Raw genomic sequence first — 18,000 nt, forward strand, 5'->3', positions numbered from 1 at the left:
AGAGTGTCCCATGGCTTCCCCAGGGACACAGTTTTCCAAAGCAGCCAGGCAGCCCAAAGAGCTGCAGGAATCCTGAGGCTGTGTGTTCCCTCTGACATCTCTTTGGTTAAGTCTTGTCTTGTTTTCCTGTTGACTGTCAGTCCAGAGTCTCAGGCAGGAGAAATGTACCATAGTCAGGAGGAAGATTGAGTCTTATTTACAGCAGAGCTCCTCACAAAGCATCCTTCTCCTTTGGCTTCTGAAGAGAGACAGAGACTGGCAGGCAATGCTCACCTAGGGCAAGGTCTCCTCCTGACCTGCTGGGGGCCCCTGCCAAGGACCAGGTCCCAGGCCTGGCTCTGCCTAGTTAGATGGCTCCTGGAGTTAGGATCAAGTTCCCTGGACCCTATGAGGCCTTGACAGAGAGGATCTAGAAGGTGTTCTTTACCTGGGAAACCCTCAAATTGCAAGTGCTGTAGAGAAGGAACTGGCAGCCTTGCCTTGCTCTACAAAGCTGAGTCTTCCAAGGGCAAGAGCTCAGTGAGTCTGGTGCTTTGTCTCCATCATGGAGCTGCTGCTTCCTGGGCCACCAGGAGACATCCTTTGAGCTCCCTTTTTCTTAAGATCAGGTAATGTGGGGAGGGGCCAGAGCACAGCAGCAGCCTGGAGTTTACCAAGAGGAGACCTTAACCAAGACCTAAACATGCCTTAACCATGCCTAATCAAGCCTTGCAAGTGCTTCCTCTGTGCACAGGCAGCACAGACTGAGTCAAGGGCACTGCTGGGCTATTTCATTTCCCTTTACCCAATTCACCAAGTATGTTGTTGATAACTCAGACTTAAAGCTGGGGATATTTGGGTTATAAGCCGGTGATGAAGAAATGATGGGCTACTTGGGAAGTCACCTAAGCTTCATTAACATGAGAATAAGCTCACAACTGCCCTCTGACACCCACAGGTGCAGATGACATAGAGGGGATCCCTCACAGGCTTCCTGTAGCTCATACCTAGCCTTCCTCATGCTCAGCCCTGTGATGCCCCTGTACTTGTCTCGCATGTTTTCTGTGAGGGTGGGCTGTGAGTGGAACAACTGGACCTATGGGCACTTCTCACATGGCTGCCTCTTTCTCCTTACTTGCAGGGTGCCCGGGGCAATGATGGCCAGCCAGGGCCCGCTGGGCCTCCGGTAAGTTCATTTTGTCCTCAGTAGGAGGCTGAGCCTGTTCAGTCCCATTGAGTAGCCCACGAAGACTGCAGGGTGCACATTGTCCTGGTGTAACTACAGCAGCAGCTGAAAGGAGGGAGAGGGAGAAGGAATCTTCTTTGAGCAACTTGATCAAGCTTAGAAGCTCCACTTTTCTCTGCCACTTTCCAGCAAACTTTTTTAAGCTAGGAGATCAAAGAAATGACTGCTTTCTCACCACGTATATGCTCAGAAACTTGCTTTGCCTTCTAAAGATAAGCAAAGCAAGGCATCTCTGTGGATTTCATAGGGGACATAGGCAGTGGGGATAATTTCTATCCAGGAACTTTTAGCCACAATGGACACAGAGCAAAATCAGTACAAAGTGGGAAAGGAGTCTGAGGTAGGGTATCTCCCTTTGGGGGCTGAAGAGATTCTGCCCAGATGGATTTGCATTCACCTCTCCTCCCCCGCCTCTCCTGCTTCTTCTCTCCAGGGTCCCGTTGGTCCTGCTGGTGGTCCTGGATTCCCTGGTGCTCCTGGTGCCAAGGTGTGTGCCCTGCTGGGAGTCTGGAGGGCTGAGAAACTCCCTTTCCCATTACCCGTGCAAGGAACCCTTTAACAATGCCTCTTCCCTTCTGAGAAGTCTCCCCCACCCCATCCACTGTGGCTCCCCACCAAAGCAAGGAAGAAGGCCCAGTATCTACCTAGTGACCAACTGGAAGAGAGAGGAAGATGGGGTGATGGAAGCTGGAGGTCCTGTCGCAGCTTCAGAGTGGGGAAAGGCAGACAGAAGAGAAAGATGGGGGGACCCCAGAATCCCGGGAGGAAGAAGAACAGTAGGGAAAGAAGGGTGGAGGGGTCCAAAAGCTAGGCAGACCCAGGGGTTGCTGGAGGGAAATGGGCAGGGGAAGAGGACACCAGCAAAGTAGACTGCTCCTTGCTGTCCTCTGGCCCCTCTTGTTTCTGCTTCTCTTGGGGTGCTGGGCTCTTCTAAGCCATGTTAATGGAGTTCTTCCAAAGATGAATAGAGGCCAGTGGGAGGCCAGCCAGTTCAGGGAAAGGCCCAGCAGCCCAGGAGGGATTCCAGTGTGAACGTCCCTGGGAATGAATAAGGAGCCTCCGTGTGTCACTGGCATCAGGTTGCTTTTCCCCTCCTGGGGGTTTCCATGGCAACCAGACAGTGTCTGAGGCCCTGGGAGCCCGGTGAAGGAGACCCATTGTGAAGAGGGACAGCGGAAGGTGAGGGGGCCTGACCTTTAGAAAACAATAATTACAAAAGTGAAGCAAGAATGTTGAGAAGAAACCTGAGGCAGTTCTGACCTCTCTCCAGGTCAGCAGCGCTCCCCAGGGACTCCCCATCCAGACAGCCCAGATCTCAGCAAGTTGTAACTTTCAGGAAAAAAAAAAAAAAAAGAAAATAAAAACAGAGGCTATTTTGCAGGGGAGGGGGCTGGGCTGCTGTTAGGGCTGGAAAAAGGCGAGTTGGGTCTCCTGTCCCAGCTTGCTTCTGCCCTGCCTTTCTGGTACTTCAAACAGGCTTGGGCCAGAACCTGGGCTGCACTGGCCCCCCAGCAGCCAGGTAGAAGCCAACAGCATTTTGAGCTAAGATGCTCAAGGAAGCAGAGATCCTGGTAACTGGAAATTCACCTCCCTAAGACTCCTTTCCTTCATGGAATAGAAAACTAGAAGGTGGTGGAAGAGACAGCAGTGCCTCTCCATCCAGACCCTCTGTCCATCATCCTCTGCTGCTAGAAGGCAGCTCCTCTAACCCAGGCTTCTCTGATGGGTGCAGACAGACCCAGCAAGCTGCCTTTTGCTGTAACCAAGCAGGCACTTGTGTGATTGTGACAATGTGGAGATAGGAGGTGGGAGGTCATCAAGTCATCAAGCTCAGTCAGGTGGGGACAAAAATGACAACAAAGCCCATATGTGAGCAGGTATGGACATGTGTGCTCACACACAAGGGTGGGTACACACAGCTGGCCCTGACCTGCTGTGGTATCCTCTTCTCTTCATCCTCCTGCTCTCTTTCCAGGGTGAGGCCGGCCCAACCGGTGCCCGTGGTCCTGAAGGTGCTCAAGGCCCTCGAGGTGAACCTGGTACTCCTGGGTCCCCTGGGCCTGCTGGTGCTTCCGTAAGTGCAGCTCCTTGTTGGCCTGGAGGGTCCAGGGTCTATAGCCTTGTAAATCCTGACTCCATGGGGTCCTCTGAGTGGTGAGGACCCCAGTCACCAGAACTTTTTTCTAGCCTAATGCCTGCCCTCTCACCTCCAGACACGTCTGTGTCTTTAGTCTTTCCCTTGAAACAATGTACCCCTGAAGTGGACCTGTCCCAGACCCCCGAAAGGGGACCTGGCGGGCTGGGAGGCATTTAGGATTCATTCTTTGCTGCTTATTTCACAATGACACTATCTTCTTGTTCAGGGTAACCCTGGAACTGACGGCATTCCTGGAGCCAAAGGATCTGCTGTGAGTGCTGCCCTGGGGCTGCTTCTGGTGGGTTCAGTTCTTCCTCAGCCTTCCCCTGACACTCCTCTTCTGCTCACGTTGACAGGGTGCTCCTGGGATTGCTGGTGCTCCTGGCTTCCCTGGACCCCGTGGTCCTCCTGGCCCTCAAGGTGCAACTGGTCCTCTTGGTCCAAAAGGTCAGACGGTAAGAACCTGAAGTAACCACCAAGTCCTACCTACATTCCTGTAGTCAGATCCCGAGCCTGTCCTTCCTGTGCTTTCCAGGCCTAACCTTACCCCAGTGTCCTCTGGCAGGGTTCTGCAGATGGGAGAGAACCCAGCGTGAGTACTTGCCTCTCTCTTTCATTTAGGGTGAGCCTGGTATTGCTGGCTTCAAAGGTGAACAAGGCCCCAAGGGAGAACCTGTGAGTATATGCCCGCAAGTTCTTGTCTTCCTTGCTACTGTCCTGGGGTGGGAGCATCCCCTCAGCCCTATGTCCCTCCCCCAGAGCCCATCCCCCTTCCAGGCCCTCTCCCATGTGCCTGGAGGAGTTAACAAGGCTTAAAGAACCCTGAAGAAGTTTCTGCTCCCAATTTGAATTTTATACTATCTCTCTCCTGGGCCACTTTCCCCCTTCCTGTATGGCCTCTCTTTCTCAGGTGCCCCAGCCCTAGAACATTTCCAGGGCCACTTCCTCCACTTAGGGGCCGGAACTTGCCCCAGCGTCAGTGAAGACTCACCCTGTTTCTCTTTGTGTCTGTTCTCAGGGTCCCGCTGGCCCCCAGGGAGCCCCTGGTCCTGCTGGTGAAGAAGGCAAAAGAGGTGCTCGTGGAGAGCCTGGTGGTGCTGGGCCCATTGGTCCCCCCGGAGAAAGAGTAAGTGGGCGAGAAGTCCCCATCTCAGATTTGGCCCTGTGTTCTTACCAAGTCCCGTGACTCTTACTGAAAGCAAACTCCTCTTTACTCCATTCACCACCAGAGTGACATGGATCCTTATTCTATTTGTGCCCTGTACAACAGGATGACACAAAATAGTGAGCTCCTTCCTCAAAAGGCAGGGTCAGGGACAAGAAGTTGACCTTTCAGAATCTTGCTCCAAAGAAATTGTCTCGGTGGGTTGATGGGATGGACCCCCTGGAGCCTGGCTGGGCTCTCTCCAGGTACTGTTGTGTTAGGAATACTCTCACTCACTGCCTCCTTCCTGCTTCTTTCCAGGGTGCTCCTGGAAACCGTGGTTTCCCAGGTCAGGATGGTCTAGCAGGTCCCAAGGTGAGTGGAGAGAGAAGGGTTGGGCTCTTCCTGCATCTCTGGTTACAAGACATCCTACTTATTCCATCTCCTCTGGTATAGGGAGCCCCTGGAGAGCGAGGGCCCAGTGGCCTTGCTGGTCCCAAGGGAGCCAACGGTGACCCTGGCCGTCCTGGAGAACCTGGTCTCCCTGGAGCTCGGGTAAGTAGGGGAACTTCTGTTGCCCTTGGCTTCAGACCCTGAACCTCACACTCTGCCTCCCTCCCTCCTGTGCTGCCAGGATTGGGAGGTCTTGGGCCTGTCCCTGACACTACCCTCTTCTCTCTCTTGAACATAGGGTCTTACTGGTCGCCCTGGTGATGCTGGTCCTCAAGGCAAAGTTGGCCCTTCAGTAAGTCCATCATCCTGGGACTATTTGGAGAGTGGAGGGTATCTTTGGGGATGTAGTGGGAAGAGAGACAGCAGTGTGGGTGAAGGAAGCCTGGAATACCCTGAAATTTGAGATTTGGGTCAGGGAATAGATGATAGGTTCAGGCATGTGTGGCCTGTGCAGTAACCATGAGCTTTGAAAAATACCACCCCTTCATGCATTTGGGTCTCTCCTGGGGGCATGAGACAATGTCCAGTGTGTACTTTCAGGGACAGACTTCTGAACTTAGCAGCACCTTGTTACAGATGAGCCCATGTATATGGTGTGACCTGTTGGTTGCAGCCTTGGTCAATCCTGTATATGGCTGGTGCCTCATTCTGTGCCTGCCCCATAGCAAGCGAGTGGTAGATATTGATGAATTTACAGGGTCAGAGGTCTGTGTTCTGAGAATGGCATTTCCTCTTTCAGGGAGCCCCTGGTGAAGATGGCCGTCCTGGACCTCCAGGTCCTCAGGGGGCCCGTGGACAGCCTGGTGTCATGGGTTTCCCTGGCCCCAAAGGTGCCAATGTAAGTAATAATTTGCTCTTCCATTTCCTTCCATGTGGTGTGGTCTCCCTCCTTGCCTCTTAGAGAAAGCACTAGAACCCAAACAAAGCTAACTCAAAGAAGTAATGAGTGGGATCTCTGTGCCATGGGCTGTTCTGGCCTCCACATCCTGCAGGAGAATGTGTGCCCTGGGCAGTGCCCATGGCCTAGCTGTCTCCGAATACAAGGGAAGAGCTGATACCTGATCTCATCCTCTGTTGTTCATCAGGATATGGCCCCAAGCCCCATTCTCCCCAGCCAGAGCTACCAAACCCTCTTGGCTACACTCTCTATAACACACCACTTCGTGGTTCTGCTCTCTTCTTTCTCCAGGGTGAGCCTGGCAAAGCTGGTGAGAAGGGTCTGCCTGGTGCTCCTGGTCTAAGAGTAAGTACCCACCCTACAGCCTGTACCTTTGTGTTGCTGGACACCTGCTAGGTATGGGGGTGACTCCCCTAGGTGTAATCTTGGGATCCCACGTGGCTGAGCCCATGCTGGGATGGGCCTTTTGGGATCATGGCTGCTGTAGGTCAGCAGGCTGGGAAAATAGGGAAGGCTTCTATGAGGAGACAGTAAAGAAAAGGTGGGGGCCAGTGGGGAGGGACAGAAAGAGGTGGAAATGAATTCAACTGGGAAATCATGGAGGTCTGGAAACTATGGGTCAAAAAATGCATCTGCCCAGTCCTGGGGGGGCTATGGAACTGAAGGAGAGTGTAAGTCATTATTTCACTTTTTTTTCTGTCCTCTAGGGTCTTCCTGGCAAAGATGGTGAGACAGGCGCTGCAGGACCCCCTGGCCCTGCTGTAAGTACCTGCCAGCCTCTCTCAGTGGCCCTGTGGGCAGGGGCTTGTGGGGTGGAGCAGGGGATCCTCAGGCTCATCCACTAATGGAGCTGACAGACTCAGATCTGGGTTAAACCAGGATACCAGACCCAGAAGCTGAGATGGGGTGTCCCAGGAGGCAGTTTGGACCCCACCCTGGTGCAGGGGAATAGGTAGTTGATGGGAATGAGTGCTCACATTGACGGGACCGTGCAGGGAGGCGTTGATCCTGTCCACCTTGCTAACCGCCCTAGGGCCCCGCCAGCCTCAGCTCTTGGGTTCTCAGGAGCACTAGCTTAGCCTACCTTTTCTTTTCCTCTGCAGGGACCTGCTGGTGAACGAGGCGAGCAGGGTGCTCCTGGGCCATCTGGGTTCCAGGTAGGTAGCTGTCCAGCTCCTTCCTACACCTTGGGTTCTCTGGGGTAGCAGTAGGCACCATGGATAGAGGACCTACCCCTGTCAAGGGGTGCCAGGGAACTGCAGCTTTGCTGATACCCTGGTTCTTGTTGCTTCTTCCTTTGGGTCTGCCCAGTGCTATGCCTCCTTGGAGGACAGAGGCAGAAAAGTCACTCATTTGCTAACCCTGTCACTTTGACTTTTAGGGACTTCCTGGCCCTCCTGGTCCCCCAGGTGAAGGTGGAAAACCAGGAGAGCAGGTGAGTATGCAGCTTTCTGAGCCTATAACCTGTTCCTATAACCTGAGCCTATAAACTGATAACAAGAGACATGTGAATGTCCCAGATGCACATCCCAACTCTCCACAGACGACACATTCTGAGTTCAGCCCTCTTATGGGAGGGCTATCCCCAGGGGAGGGATGACCCAGGCTCTGGATCATGCTGTCTTCATTCTTTCTCATCCTTCTTTGTTCTCCAGGGTGTTCCTGGTGAAGCTGGAGCCCCCGGCCTTGTGGGTCCCAGGGTGAGTATCCTGTTGGCCATTACTGGGGCCTCCTTGGGTCTACCCTCTCTGTACAGTTCTGCCAACGCTTCCCAGACCACATCCTGCTCTGGAGAGTCCTACTCCCCTTCCTGCATCCCTGCTTTGCCTTGGCCTCCTTCCCACCACTCTTGCCTGATGGCATCTTGGTGTCTTTCTCCCAGGGTGAACGAGGTTTCCCAGGTGAACGTGGCTCTCCTGGTGCCCAGGGACTCCAGGGTGCCCGTGGCCTCCCTGGCACTCCTGGCACTGATGGTCCCAAAGTAAGTGAGGCTGGTTCCTGCAGGGATCTTCTGGGAGCCTGGGGAGGGCCCACTGAGGGTGGAGAGGAAGGAGAGACACTCAGAGGGAATGCAGAGTAGCAGAGGCAAGTGGAAGATGGAACTAGAAAGGAGGTCTGGGCAGGAGGAAGGCAAGGAAACAGGACTTTGGGACACTGGTTCTCAGCTACACACTGAGGCCCTGGGGAAGTGCTGCCCACTACAGATTCCTCTTGCCTTCTTCCCAGGGTGCATCTGGCCCAGCTGGCCCCCCTGGGGCTCAGGGCCCTCCAGGTCTACAGGGAATGCCTGGTGAGAGGGGAGCAGCTGGTATTGCTGGGCCCAAGGGAGACAGGGTAAGTACCAGGTCTAAGTACCTCTCTCCAGAGCCATGACTTTGCCCCATTCCTGCCCCTCATACTCATTTCCCATTCCCTCTGGATGAGAGTCTTGGTTCCCTCTTCTTGAAGAACTTGGAGACGTCACTTCCAAACTCTGCCTTTTAGGGCCACCCTTTCCCCATCTCCTGATCTTAGTCCTGTTACTCCCTGTCATGCACCCTGAGACCATAGCAAATCCCTCTTGGGCAGGAACTGAGTCCTGGAGCTCCAGCCAGGCTGGGACTAAGATGGCCAAGGGGTCCTGGAGTGCCCATCTGAGACAGCTGGTTTTCTCTTCCCCTAGGGTGATGTTGGTGAGAAAGGTCCTGAGGGAGCCCCTGGAAAGGACGGTGGACGAGTAAGTAAATGCTAGTTGTGAGACTTGAGAATTGGGGTGGGGACAGATACAGGGGACCTCATAAGTCTCTGTCATAGAGGAGGGAAGAAGCTGGGACAGAGAACCCACAGAGACTTTCTGTCAAAGGCGGGGGCCAGACAGTGAGCGGGAACTCTGGGAATCTTAGGAGTATACCAAGGTCCACTGGGGTGGGCCCCAGAGTCCCTGTGGGGCCCCTATGTGTCTGGCCCTGCCTTCCTGCCTCCTTAACCTTTGCTTCCTCTCTCCCAGGGTCTGACTGGTCCCATTGGCCCCCCTGGCCCGGCCGGTGCAAATGGTGAGAAGGTGAGTCACGGCTGGCCTTCCTCGCTCTGCCTTCCCTCTCCCAGCAAGCCATCTTCTCATCTCCTGCCAGAGATGCTGTGTCTCCTCCTCACTCATCAACAAGCCACCAGGGCTGGAGGAGTGAAGGGTGGGGGTCTTCTCAGTAGGGAAGCCATTGGCTATGTGCCCTGGGGGGTGGGACAGTGGGACTGGGGGTAGAATGCCCTCAGTGAAGGCCCTGAAGAGGCTGTAGAGGTGCCTGAAATCACAGGGAGAAAATATGCTGGGGTATACTAGGCCCCCAGAGTCCCCTTCCCAACATCAGGGCTTCCTGGATGTGCTTGGCTCTCGGAAGACCCCACTTTGGTTTCCCACCTCCTCATTCCTGGCCTCCCCCACAGGGAGAAGTTGGCCCTCCTGGCCCTGCAGGAAGTGCTGGTGCTCGAGGTGCCCCGGTGAGTATCTGCCCCTCAGAGCTGGGCCTGCAGCCTCCAGGAGCCTGGATGCCAGCTCCATCCCTCAGCCTCACCCTGCAGGCTGTCCAGTGCCAACTCCCTCCTTGCCCTTTGAGTTCAAGGGTGGGAGGAGAGATGGGAAGGAAAGGGAGAAGTGATATGGGAGAAGTGATATGGATGTGATCAGGGCACAGGGCCTTTGAGTCAGCAGACCCTTTGGTCAAGAAAGGTTTTCTGCCCTTGGTCCATTTGTTTAGGATCAGACAACTTTCAGATGCCTTCTCTCAGGGGGTGACTGGACATGAAGTTGGGCTGGACAGGGCAGAGAGCTCTGCGCTCTTAGGAGGGAACAGAATCAGCCAAGCAGTGGGGACTGATCTTCCCTGGGTCTGCTCTTTTCACAGGGTGAACGTGGAGAGACTGGGCCCCCTGGACCTGCTGGATTCGCTGGACCTCCTGTGAGAATCTCTGTCCACCCCACTCTCAGCCCCCTGCATGCAGGCCAGCTCCCCATCCAGCACTCAATGGCATCTTTTAGCCTTTTGGGGAGAGAGGGAGACAGAGAGTTTATGGAAGAGGGAAATGTTCTCTCTCCTTCTCTCCGTTCACACTTCCTTGTGACTATAGCAATCCTGGCTCAGACCCTTTTTCAGGTTCAGAGTGGACACACACACCTACACACAAACACACACAGGCAGACATGCACACTCACATACTCCCAGAGTCTCTGGCCCTTTTGGCAGAACCTCAAGTGTTTGGCTTGCCCTTCCTTTATTCACCCCCTTCTCCCATTCCAGGGTGCTGATGGCCAACCAGGTGCCAAGGGTGAGCAAGGAGAGGCTGGACAGAAAGGCGATGCTGGTGCCCCTGGTCCCCAGGGACCCTCTGGAGCTCCTGGGCCTCAGGTAGGTAAAGCTGAGCTCCCCAAGAACTGTCTCTGAGAGGCAGGGTGGCTGGGTGCAGGGGAGAGGTCCTGTAGATTGGACAGGCAGAGTCTGTCTGTTATTGGAAGGGATTTTCACTGTCTTGGGTGTGGTGGGTGAAGTACTTGGGTGGGGGTCTTCGGGGACCTGCACAAAGTACAGACTGTATCTCCACTGGCCACAGACAGTCAGGACCAAGCAGCTGGTCTCTTGAGGAGAGGGGTGAGAGGGCAGGAAGGGCTTCCTGGGAGGTGAGACCTGGAACTAACTCCATAGGTGCCTGGAGGGCTTCATGTGTTGGCAGGGTGGACAAGCCTGCCTGTTACAGCTTTTTCAGGATGGGATCATATTGGCAAGAAGCTGTGCTTTGAAAACCGAGCCCTCAGGAGTCTGATGTTGGGGCTCAGGTAGAAGCCTAATGTTCTCCCTGGGCTACAGGCCTCATTGTTTCCTTCTTTCCTTCTCAGGGTCCTACTGGAGTGACTGGTCCTAAAGGAGCCCGAGGTGCCCAAGGTCCCCCGGTAAGTGAGGTCTCCTCTCCCCTGAATTACAAAGAAGGCTAGGCCCTAGGCTCCTGGAGCAGCCAGTGTTCAAGAGTCCCCACCTCTTCCTTTCTCAGTACTGCTTATGCCACAGCCTAAGACTATCCCCCACTCAGGTGGGAGAGAGGGTGCCCTAGGCTCACTGAAGCACTGAATGGCCCTCATGGGCAGGAGACCAAGGAGCCACACCTACCTGATTCCATGGCCAGACCCAGTGGGGCCCTTTCTCCCTCTAATCCCTTCTTGATGTTTTGTGACCCCTCACCCATTGCCCACCCCCAGTTCTGAGACACCCCCTATCTACCCTGCCAGTTTGACTCTTGACCTTCCTGAGGACTGAGGCATTCAGGGGCTTTCCTCTCTTCTTCTCTCCTCACATAGGGAGCCACTGGATTCCCTGGAGCTGCTGGCCGTGTTGGACCCCCAGGCTCCAATGTGAGTGTCACTCCTGGCAGGCATCTACCCCACTCCTAGCCCAGGAGGCCCAGGCAGGGGTGGAGTTGTCTGAATCAAGAGATCTCCAGGCTGGTTCCCATTTCTCTTTGCTCATTCCCATTCTTCTGAGAAGGAGCTCATTGACCATGAGGGTCTGTCCCCATAAACAGCTGGGAGCAGGGTTGGGACCATACATCTTCCACACAGGCCTGGTCTCTCCCCTCAAATATTTGGTTCAGTGGGCAGGAAAGTTGGCATAACTGCCTTCAATCTGGACACATTTCTTGAGCAAGTTCTGTGTACCTGGCTCCATGCTTTATAAGGAAGCCAGCAGATCCCAAATCTGACACGTAGGGGCTGCAGGGAGACATCAATTACAAGGAAGAGTCAGTCAGTGCACCAATGCCAAGTGCAGAAGAAGTGGGGCTCAGCGGATGTTTTCTCTGATATAAGGAAACTGATTCATAGTGGGGTAGGGAGAGGGAGCATGGGAGGAATAGACAAACTCTGGATAGGGCAGAGGAGTGGGAAGGGAAGGGAGGAGGGCATGGGGTTAGCAAGGATGGTGGAATGTGATAGTCATCATTATCCAAAGTACATATATGGAGACATGAATTGGTGTCAACATACTTTGTATACAACCAGAAAAAAAAAAAATAGAATAAGAAGTGGGGCTTGGTCAAGCAGAAGACATGGGGTCCAAGGAGCAAGGTTGAGGCTATTTCTTTAGAAATGGGGAATTGAGGATGAAGGACAAAGCAGGAGGGATTCCATGGGGAAAAAAGAGGTATTAAGCTTCCCTTAGTGTGTATGGAGTGGGGGAACAGGGAAGCCCCTCAAAGGAGCCGCTGTCTCTGAGGCTGCAGTAGCTTTGGCAGCCTGGATGAGAAGGGTGAGGTAAATTCTCACTTTCTGCATTTGTTCCTCCTAGGGCAATCCTGGACCCCCTGGTCCCCCTGGTCCTTCTGGAAAAGATGGTCCCAAAGGTGTTCGAGGAGACATTGGTCCACCTGGCAGAGCTGGTGATCCTGGCCTCCAAGGTCCTGCAGGACCCCCTGGCGAGAAGGGAGAGCCTGGCGATGATGGTCCTGCTGTAAGTCCCTCACCAGGCCTGTGCCAAGGTCCCCAAGCACAGGAGTGTAAGAAGCTCCTGTGGGCAGGAAAAATCATGGCCAGGTGGAGCCACTGGGTCAGTTCTCATTTCCCACCTCTCCTCTCAGGGTGTCGACGGTCCTCCAGGTCCCCAGGGTCTGGCTGGTCAGAGGGGCATCGTTGGTCTACCTGGACAGCGTGGTGAGAGAGGATTCCCTGGCCTGCCTGGCCCATCGGTGAGTGAGAGAGGCTTTTCACTCCAGCCTAGCTAGGCCCTGCCTGGCTCAGGGTGAGTGTGGGTTACCGTCCTAGGCTTACACCCACTCAGCACTCTCAGAATTGTCCCTGAGTCATGGATATCCCCTAAAATGAGCGGTGGGTCCCTGGGCAGGGATGCTTAGCATGTACACTCATGGTCTTTGTCCATCCCTGCAGGGTGAGCCCGGCAAGCAGGGTGCGCCTGGTGCATCTGGAGATCGAGGTCCTCCTGGTCCTGTGGGGCCTCCTGGTCTGACTGGTCCTGCAGGTGAACCTGGACGGGAGGTAAGTGGGGAATCTCCCTGGGGTGGTCCTGACCAGGGAGTGGGGTTGGTGCATCTCTTTCCAGTCCAGTCAAGTCCTGGGGCGCTGGAGAAGTGAGTGGCAGGATAGACTGATGGGCCCAAGAGCCTGGTGCAGTTGTGTGTGTGTATGTGGTGGGCAGGGGGACAGCACAGAGACTATGAGATGGACAAGCAGAGAAGGGGGAAGGTGAGAGGGCCAAGGGGAGATGGCAGAGAGAGCTTTGAACACATTCTTTTTTCCTTTGCCCAGGGAAGCCCAGGTGCTGATGGTCCACCTGGCAGAGATGGTGCAGCTGGAGTCAAGGTGAGTATCTGGTGTCTTCTGATTGTGCTGGGTGGAGAGGACATTGACTTAGTATGAAAGGTTGGTCTGGTTGGCAGGCTAGAATCAGCCTTGTCTCAATCTGAAAGGAGCTTCTGTCCCTACCTCTTCTGGAATGTTCTTCTCTGAGTCTGAGCCCTCTCTCCTGACAGGGTGATCGTGGTGAGACTGGTGCTGTGGGTGCTCCCGGAGCACCTGGACCCCCTGGTTCTCCTGGCCCAGCTGGCCCAACTGGCAAGCAGGGAGACAGAGGAGAAGCTGTGAGTATCCTTCATTCAGCAGAACTGGTAGTGAGCTGAGTGATCAGGGAGTGTTTCCATGATGGCCTTCCCTCATGCCACGGGACTGGAGGAACTCCCTGGATCCAAGGGTCTCTGGACCATGGGGGCAGCAGCCTTGGTAAATGTGGAGGAGGGAAGTCCCTGTCCTGGCTTTTCCTTGACTCTGCTCTCACTCTTTCCTCACAGGGTGCACAAGGCCCCATGGGACCTTCAGGACCGGCTGGAGCCCGGGGAATCCCAGTGAGTATTAGAATCTCCTGTGCTAGGTCCCTGACAGGGGTGGGCCTGGAAGAAAACAGGGACACTGTTGTTCCTGAGACTTCTTGGCTTAGGTGGAACAAACATAGGGCTCTGCTGGCCCTGACCTGGCCTAATCTATGTCTATCTTGTTCCTAGGGCCCTCAAGGTCCCCGAGGTGACAAAGGAGAATCTGGAGAGCCTGGCGAGAGGGGATTGAAGGGACACCGTGGCTTCACTGGTCTGCAAGGCCTTCCCGGTCCTCCTGTGAGTGTCACTGTCTGCAAAAGTCTGCTCAAAGCCTCCTGCTGCTCAGAGGCCTAAGCAGCAGGACTTCCCTTGCTGCCGTGATAGCTTGGGGTCATCCTCAGAAATTCCCTGGGCAAACTCAGGGTGACTGAGGAGGTAGAAAGGGAATATGTGCGTGCATGCGTGTGTGTGTGTGTGTGTGTGTGTGTGTTTGTGTGCTGACCTCTGCCTTTTGCCACTTCCTTCCACACAGGGTCCTTCTGGAGACCAAGGTGCTTCTGGTCCTGCTGGTCCTTCTGGCCCTAGAGTAAGTGAGATGGAGTTGGGGGATGGAGAGAGCCTTTCTGGAGGGGTGGGCCATTGTACTGACCAGGGTTTTCAATGGTTGGTGGAGGAGCCTTGGGCTTAGGGGTCCTCACTCAGGAGGTACCCCGAGGGAGGTAGGACCAGCTTGGCATCACTATGGCCACAAAAACACTTGTGATGATGATCACAAGAGCAGCTCACAGCTGTCAGACAGACTCTTAAGTATCAGCTTTAAAACAGGAGTTAAGGGGGATAAGAGAGCCATGGTGTTAATCTGCTGGTCCTTGGCCAAACAGAGGCCAATTTAGGGCGATACGGCTGAGCAATGTGAAGAATTAGGGGCTGAATGGCTGGTGCCATCATGATGGCCACCTAACTAGCTACAGCTACTCTTCAGCCTTCTCTGTGAAGTCCATTTCTTTCTCACCACTTCTTCTCTCTCCTGGCCTGCAGGGTCCACCTGGCCCTGTTGGTCCCTCTGGCAAAGATGGTGCTAATGGAATCCCTGGCCCCATTGGGCCTCCTGGTCCCCGTGGACGTTCAGGCGAAACTGGTCCTGCTGTAAGTGTCTTGACTCCTTCCTTATGATCTGAGGTATTCCCAGCATCTCTTTGGTGCTCAGAGTCTCTTTGGGGGCATTAGCCTCTAGGTAGTGGTGAAGTCATCCTTTATTCAGAGTTTCCTGAGGGGCTCAAGGAACCAATGGTGGGTGCTGGGAAACAAAAGGTAGGGGCTAAGGAAGAAATGGGGAAGAGGCTTAGAAGAGGCTACAGTTTTCTTGGTCCTAGGTTTCTTCCCTTACCCCTGCCACAGGACTGGGAAGAGGACGCTCTAGTCTACTTTTGCAAATAGAGACAGACACGAAACTCCTCCCCTGGGTTCCTGGCTGATCTTTCTGTTCCATACTGCAGGGTCCTCCTGGAAATCCTGGACCCCCTGGCCCTCCAGGTCCCCCTGGCCCTGGCATCGACATGTCTGCCTTTGCTGGCCTAGGCCAGAGAGAGAAGGGCCCTGACCCCCTGCAGTACATGCGGGCTGACCAGGCAGCTGGAACCTTAAGACAGCATGACGCCGAGGTGGATGCCACACTCAAGTCCCTCAACAACCAGATTGAGAGCATCCGCAGCCCCGAGGGTTCCCGCAAGAACCCTGCTCGTACCTGCCGGGACCTGAAACTCTGCCACCCTGAATGGAAGAGCGGTGAGCCTGGACGACAGGGTCCCCTGCCCAGAGAGTGAAGAGTCAGCCCACTGGGCATAGCCACCTTCAGTGGCAAGGCAGAGACATCCCTTGGTGCAGGGCAGAACTAGGCCTGGAAGGTTCTGGCAGATGGTTGCTCTCCCATTTCTCAGCAGAGAAGCTACAGCCCTGGCACCTGTCCTACCATGGCAGAAGTGACTTCAGGGTGGACTCCATCCTGCTCTGGTCTTGACCTTTATGCCTGTAAACTTCTTTACTATTAGATGGCCCATCCCAATCTCCTTGCCTCACATGTTCTTCTGTCTCCCCTCCCTTTAGGCCACACACAAGCCTCCCCACCAACTCCCGATTTCCCTGTAGGCCCTCTGTCTCTCCCAGTCAGTCTGGCCCTCCTGGGCTTTTGAGTCTGAGTCTGCTGAGCCTGATGGGGTACTGCCTCTTCTCTTGTAGGAGACTACTGGATTGACCCCAATCAGGGCTGCACCTTGGACGCCATGAAGGTTTTCTGCAACATGGAGACAGGCGAAACCTGCGTCTACCCCAACCCAGCAAATGTACCCAAGAAGAACTGGTGGAGCAGCAAGAGCAAGGACAAGAAGCACATCTGGTTTGGAGAAACCATCAATGGTGGCTTCCATGTGAGTATCTGGGTGCTCCAGGCCTGAGCTGGCTCCTTGGTCTTTCTTTTTCCCTGGATGTTGTCAGCACCTTCCCCACATTCATCAGTTTTTCTCTGGGCTTGGGGGAAAGGAGAGAAGAAGAAGAGTATTTTTTTTTCTATTTGGAGTTGAAAATAGATCCTCTGAGCTTGCTCCATTCCCTGGAAGCAGAAATGTCCTCTCAGCTTCCCGCCACCCAACATCCCCCTCAGCTCCTCTGATCCCTGAATAGTTAACATCTCTGAAGCCCCTGACCCCAGTAAATGCCAGCTCACAGGCCTCATACCTTGGCTCTCTGCCCCACAGTTCAGCTATGGAGATGACAACCTGGCTCCCAACACTGCCAGCGTCCAGATGACCTTCCTACGTCTCCTGTCAACTGAGGGCTCCCAGAACATCACCTACCACTGCAAGAACAGCATCGCCTACCTGGACGAAGCAGCTGGCAACCTCAAGAAGGCCTTGCTCATCCAGGGCTCCAATGATGTGGAGATCCGGGCTGAGGGCAACAGCAGGTTCACGTACACTGCCCTGAAGGATGGCTGCACGGTGAGTGGGGCTGACTGGACCTGCCAGAGAGAAGAGCTACCCAGAACCTGGAAGTTGCCTTTGTGAGATGGAGGGTTGGCCTATAACAGGTGTCCTAGTCCTAAAGTGACAGATTATCAGAAGTGTGAGTTTGAGGGGTTGTATTGAGAAGACAAATTGAGTGACAAGTGAGGGAAAGGTACATATTGTTCTATCAGCTTGTCTACTTCCTGGCTTAGGAGAAATAAGGGCCTGCCTGGCCTGCTCAGTGACTTTTGCAGAAGTGCTCACGTAATGTATATAGGCATCCCTACAAGAGCAAGTAAAGAGGGAATCACAGGTGGGAATCCACTGTGGTGTGGAGAAGGAAGGGACAGGACAGGAAGGTGGAGGAGATCTCTGCTGCTAAGGATAGGAGTTGAAGCAGAGAGGGCTTGAGCAAGCCAAGAACAGGTCTAGGGAGCCTCATGAGTATCTTTCACACTGTAGTTGTTCAATTTGGGGTTCCTAGGAAGTTATCACTGGATTGCAAAACATCTACTGAATAGCATCTCTTCTCTTTCCTTCTAGAAACACACCGGTAAGTGGGGCAAGACTGTCATCGAGTACCGGTCACAGAAGACTTCACGCCTCCCCATCATTGACATTGCACCCATGGACATAGGAGGGCCTGAGCAAGAATTTGGTGTGGACATAGGGCCTGTCTGCTTCTTGTAAAAACCCAAACCCAGAAACAACACAATCCATTGCAAACCCAAAGGACCCAAGTACTTTCCAATCCCAGTCACTCTAGGATTCTGCACTGAATGGCTGACCTGACCTGATGACCATTCATCTCCCCCTCTCACAGTTTGGACTGTTCTCCCCTCTCTAAGAGACCTGAACTGGGCAGACTGCAAAATAAAATCTCATGTTCTATTTATTTATTGTCTTCCTGTAAGACCTTTGGGTCAAGGCAGAGACAGGAAACTAACTGGTGTGAGTCAAATGCCCCCTGAGTGACTGCCCCCAGCCCAGGCAAAAAGATCCCTTGAAGGTGCCGGGCGCAGGAACTGTGTGTGTCCTACACAATGGTGCTATTCTGTGTCAAACACCTCTGTATTTTTTAAAACATCAATTGATATTAAAAATTTAAAAATTATTGGAAAGTACACATTGCCTTGTGTTTTGTTCTTTAGTCTGTTTTCCATTAGTCCTTGATTCTGCATGTGGTCCTGGGGCTGCCTTCTGTGGACTTTTCAACTGAGAGCAAGGTTGAAGCCACACTGCCTGGTTTAGTGACCTCCCACATGCCTCTTTTGTCAACTTGGCACTGTATGGAACCCAGTGGTA

General features: G+C 54.0%; 1 protein-coding gene across 1 annotated transcript in view; it reads left to right on the forward strand.

Annotated features, from left to right (window-relative positions):
• The window catches only part of Col2a1 (collagen type II alpha 1 chain), a 30,540-nt gene extending 12,780 nt beyond the window's left edge, over positions 1–17,760 (forward strand). Inside the window, exons 17-54 of the mRNA XM_027949785.2 lie at positions 1,121–1,165; positions 1,659–1,712; positions 3,201–3,299; positions 3,589–3,633; positions 3,719–3,817; positions 3,984–4,037; positions 4,381–4,488; positions 4,828–4,881; positions 4,963–5,061; positions 5,198–5,251; positions 5,699–5,797; positions 6,149–6,202; positions 6,565–6,618; positions 6,961–7,014; positions 7,239–7,292; positions 7,513–7,557; positions 7,740–7,838; positions 8,084–8,191; positions 8,520–8,573; positions 8,844–8,897; positions 9,278–9,331; positions 9,736–9,789; positions 10,129–10,236; positions 10,722–10,775; positions 11,178–11,231; positions 12,163–12,324; positions 12,452–12,559; positions 12,759–12,866; positions 13,137–13,190; positions 13,361–13,468; positions 13,676–13,729; positions 13,886–13,993; positions 14,229–14,282; positions 14,735–14,842; positions 15,193–15,481; positions 15,932–16,119; positions 16,447–16,689; positions 17,239–17,760. Of these exons, the coding sequence (XP_027805586.1) occupies positions 1,121–1,165; positions 1,659–1,712; positions 3,201–3,299; positions 3,589–3,633; positions 3,719–3,817; positions 3,984–4,037; positions 4,381–4,488; positions 4,828–4,881; positions 4,963–5,061; positions 5,198–5,251; positions 5,699–5,797; positions 6,149–6,202; positions 6,565–6,618; positions 6,961–7,014; positions 7,239–7,292; positions 7,513–7,557; positions 7,740–7,838; positions 8,084–8,191; positions 8,520–8,573; positions 8,844–8,897; positions 9,278–9,331; positions 9,736–9,789; positions 10,129–10,236; positions 10,722–10,775; positions 11,178–11,231; positions 12,163–12,324; positions 12,452–12,559; positions 12,759–12,866; positions 13,137–13,190; positions 13,361–13,468; positions 13,676–13,729; positions 13,886–13,993; positions 14,229–14,282; positions 14,735–14,842; positions 15,193–15,481; positions 15,932–16,119; positions 16,447–16,689; positions 17,239–17,385 (3,441 nt within the window). The 3' untranslated portion in view covers positions 17,386–17,760. The remainder of the gene's footprint in view (positions 1–1,120; positions 1,166–1,658; positions 1,713–3,200; positions 3,300–3,588; positions 3,634–3,718; positions 3,818–3,983; positions 4,038–4,380; positions 4,489–4,827; positions 4,882–4,962; positions 5,062–5,197; positions 5,252–5,698; positions 5,798–6,148; positions 6,203–6,564; positions 6,619–6,960; positions 7,015–7,238; positions 7,293–7,512; positions 7,558–7,739; positions 7,839–8,083; positions 8,192–8,519; positions 8,574–8,843; positions 8,898–9,277; positions 9,332–9,735; positions 9,790–10,128; positions 10,237–10,721; positions 10,776–11,177; positions 11,232–12,162; positions 12,325–12,451; positions 12,560–12,758; positions 12,867–13,136; positions 13,191–13,360; positions 13,469–13,675; positions 13,730–13,885; positions 13,994–14,228; positions 14,283–14,734; positions 14,843–15,192; positions 15,482–15,931; positions 16,120–16,446; positions 16,690–17,238) is intronic.
• The last annotated feature ends 240 nt before the right edge of the window (positions 17,761–18,000 follow it).

Source organism: Marmota flaviventris, chromosome 3, assembly GCF_047511675.1.
Source record: "Marmota flaviventris isolate mMarFla1 chromosome 3, mMarFla1.hap1, whole genome shotgun sequence".
Lineage (NCBI taxonomy): Eukaryota > Metazoa > Chordata > Mammalia > Rodentia > Sciuridae > Marmota > Marmota flaviventris.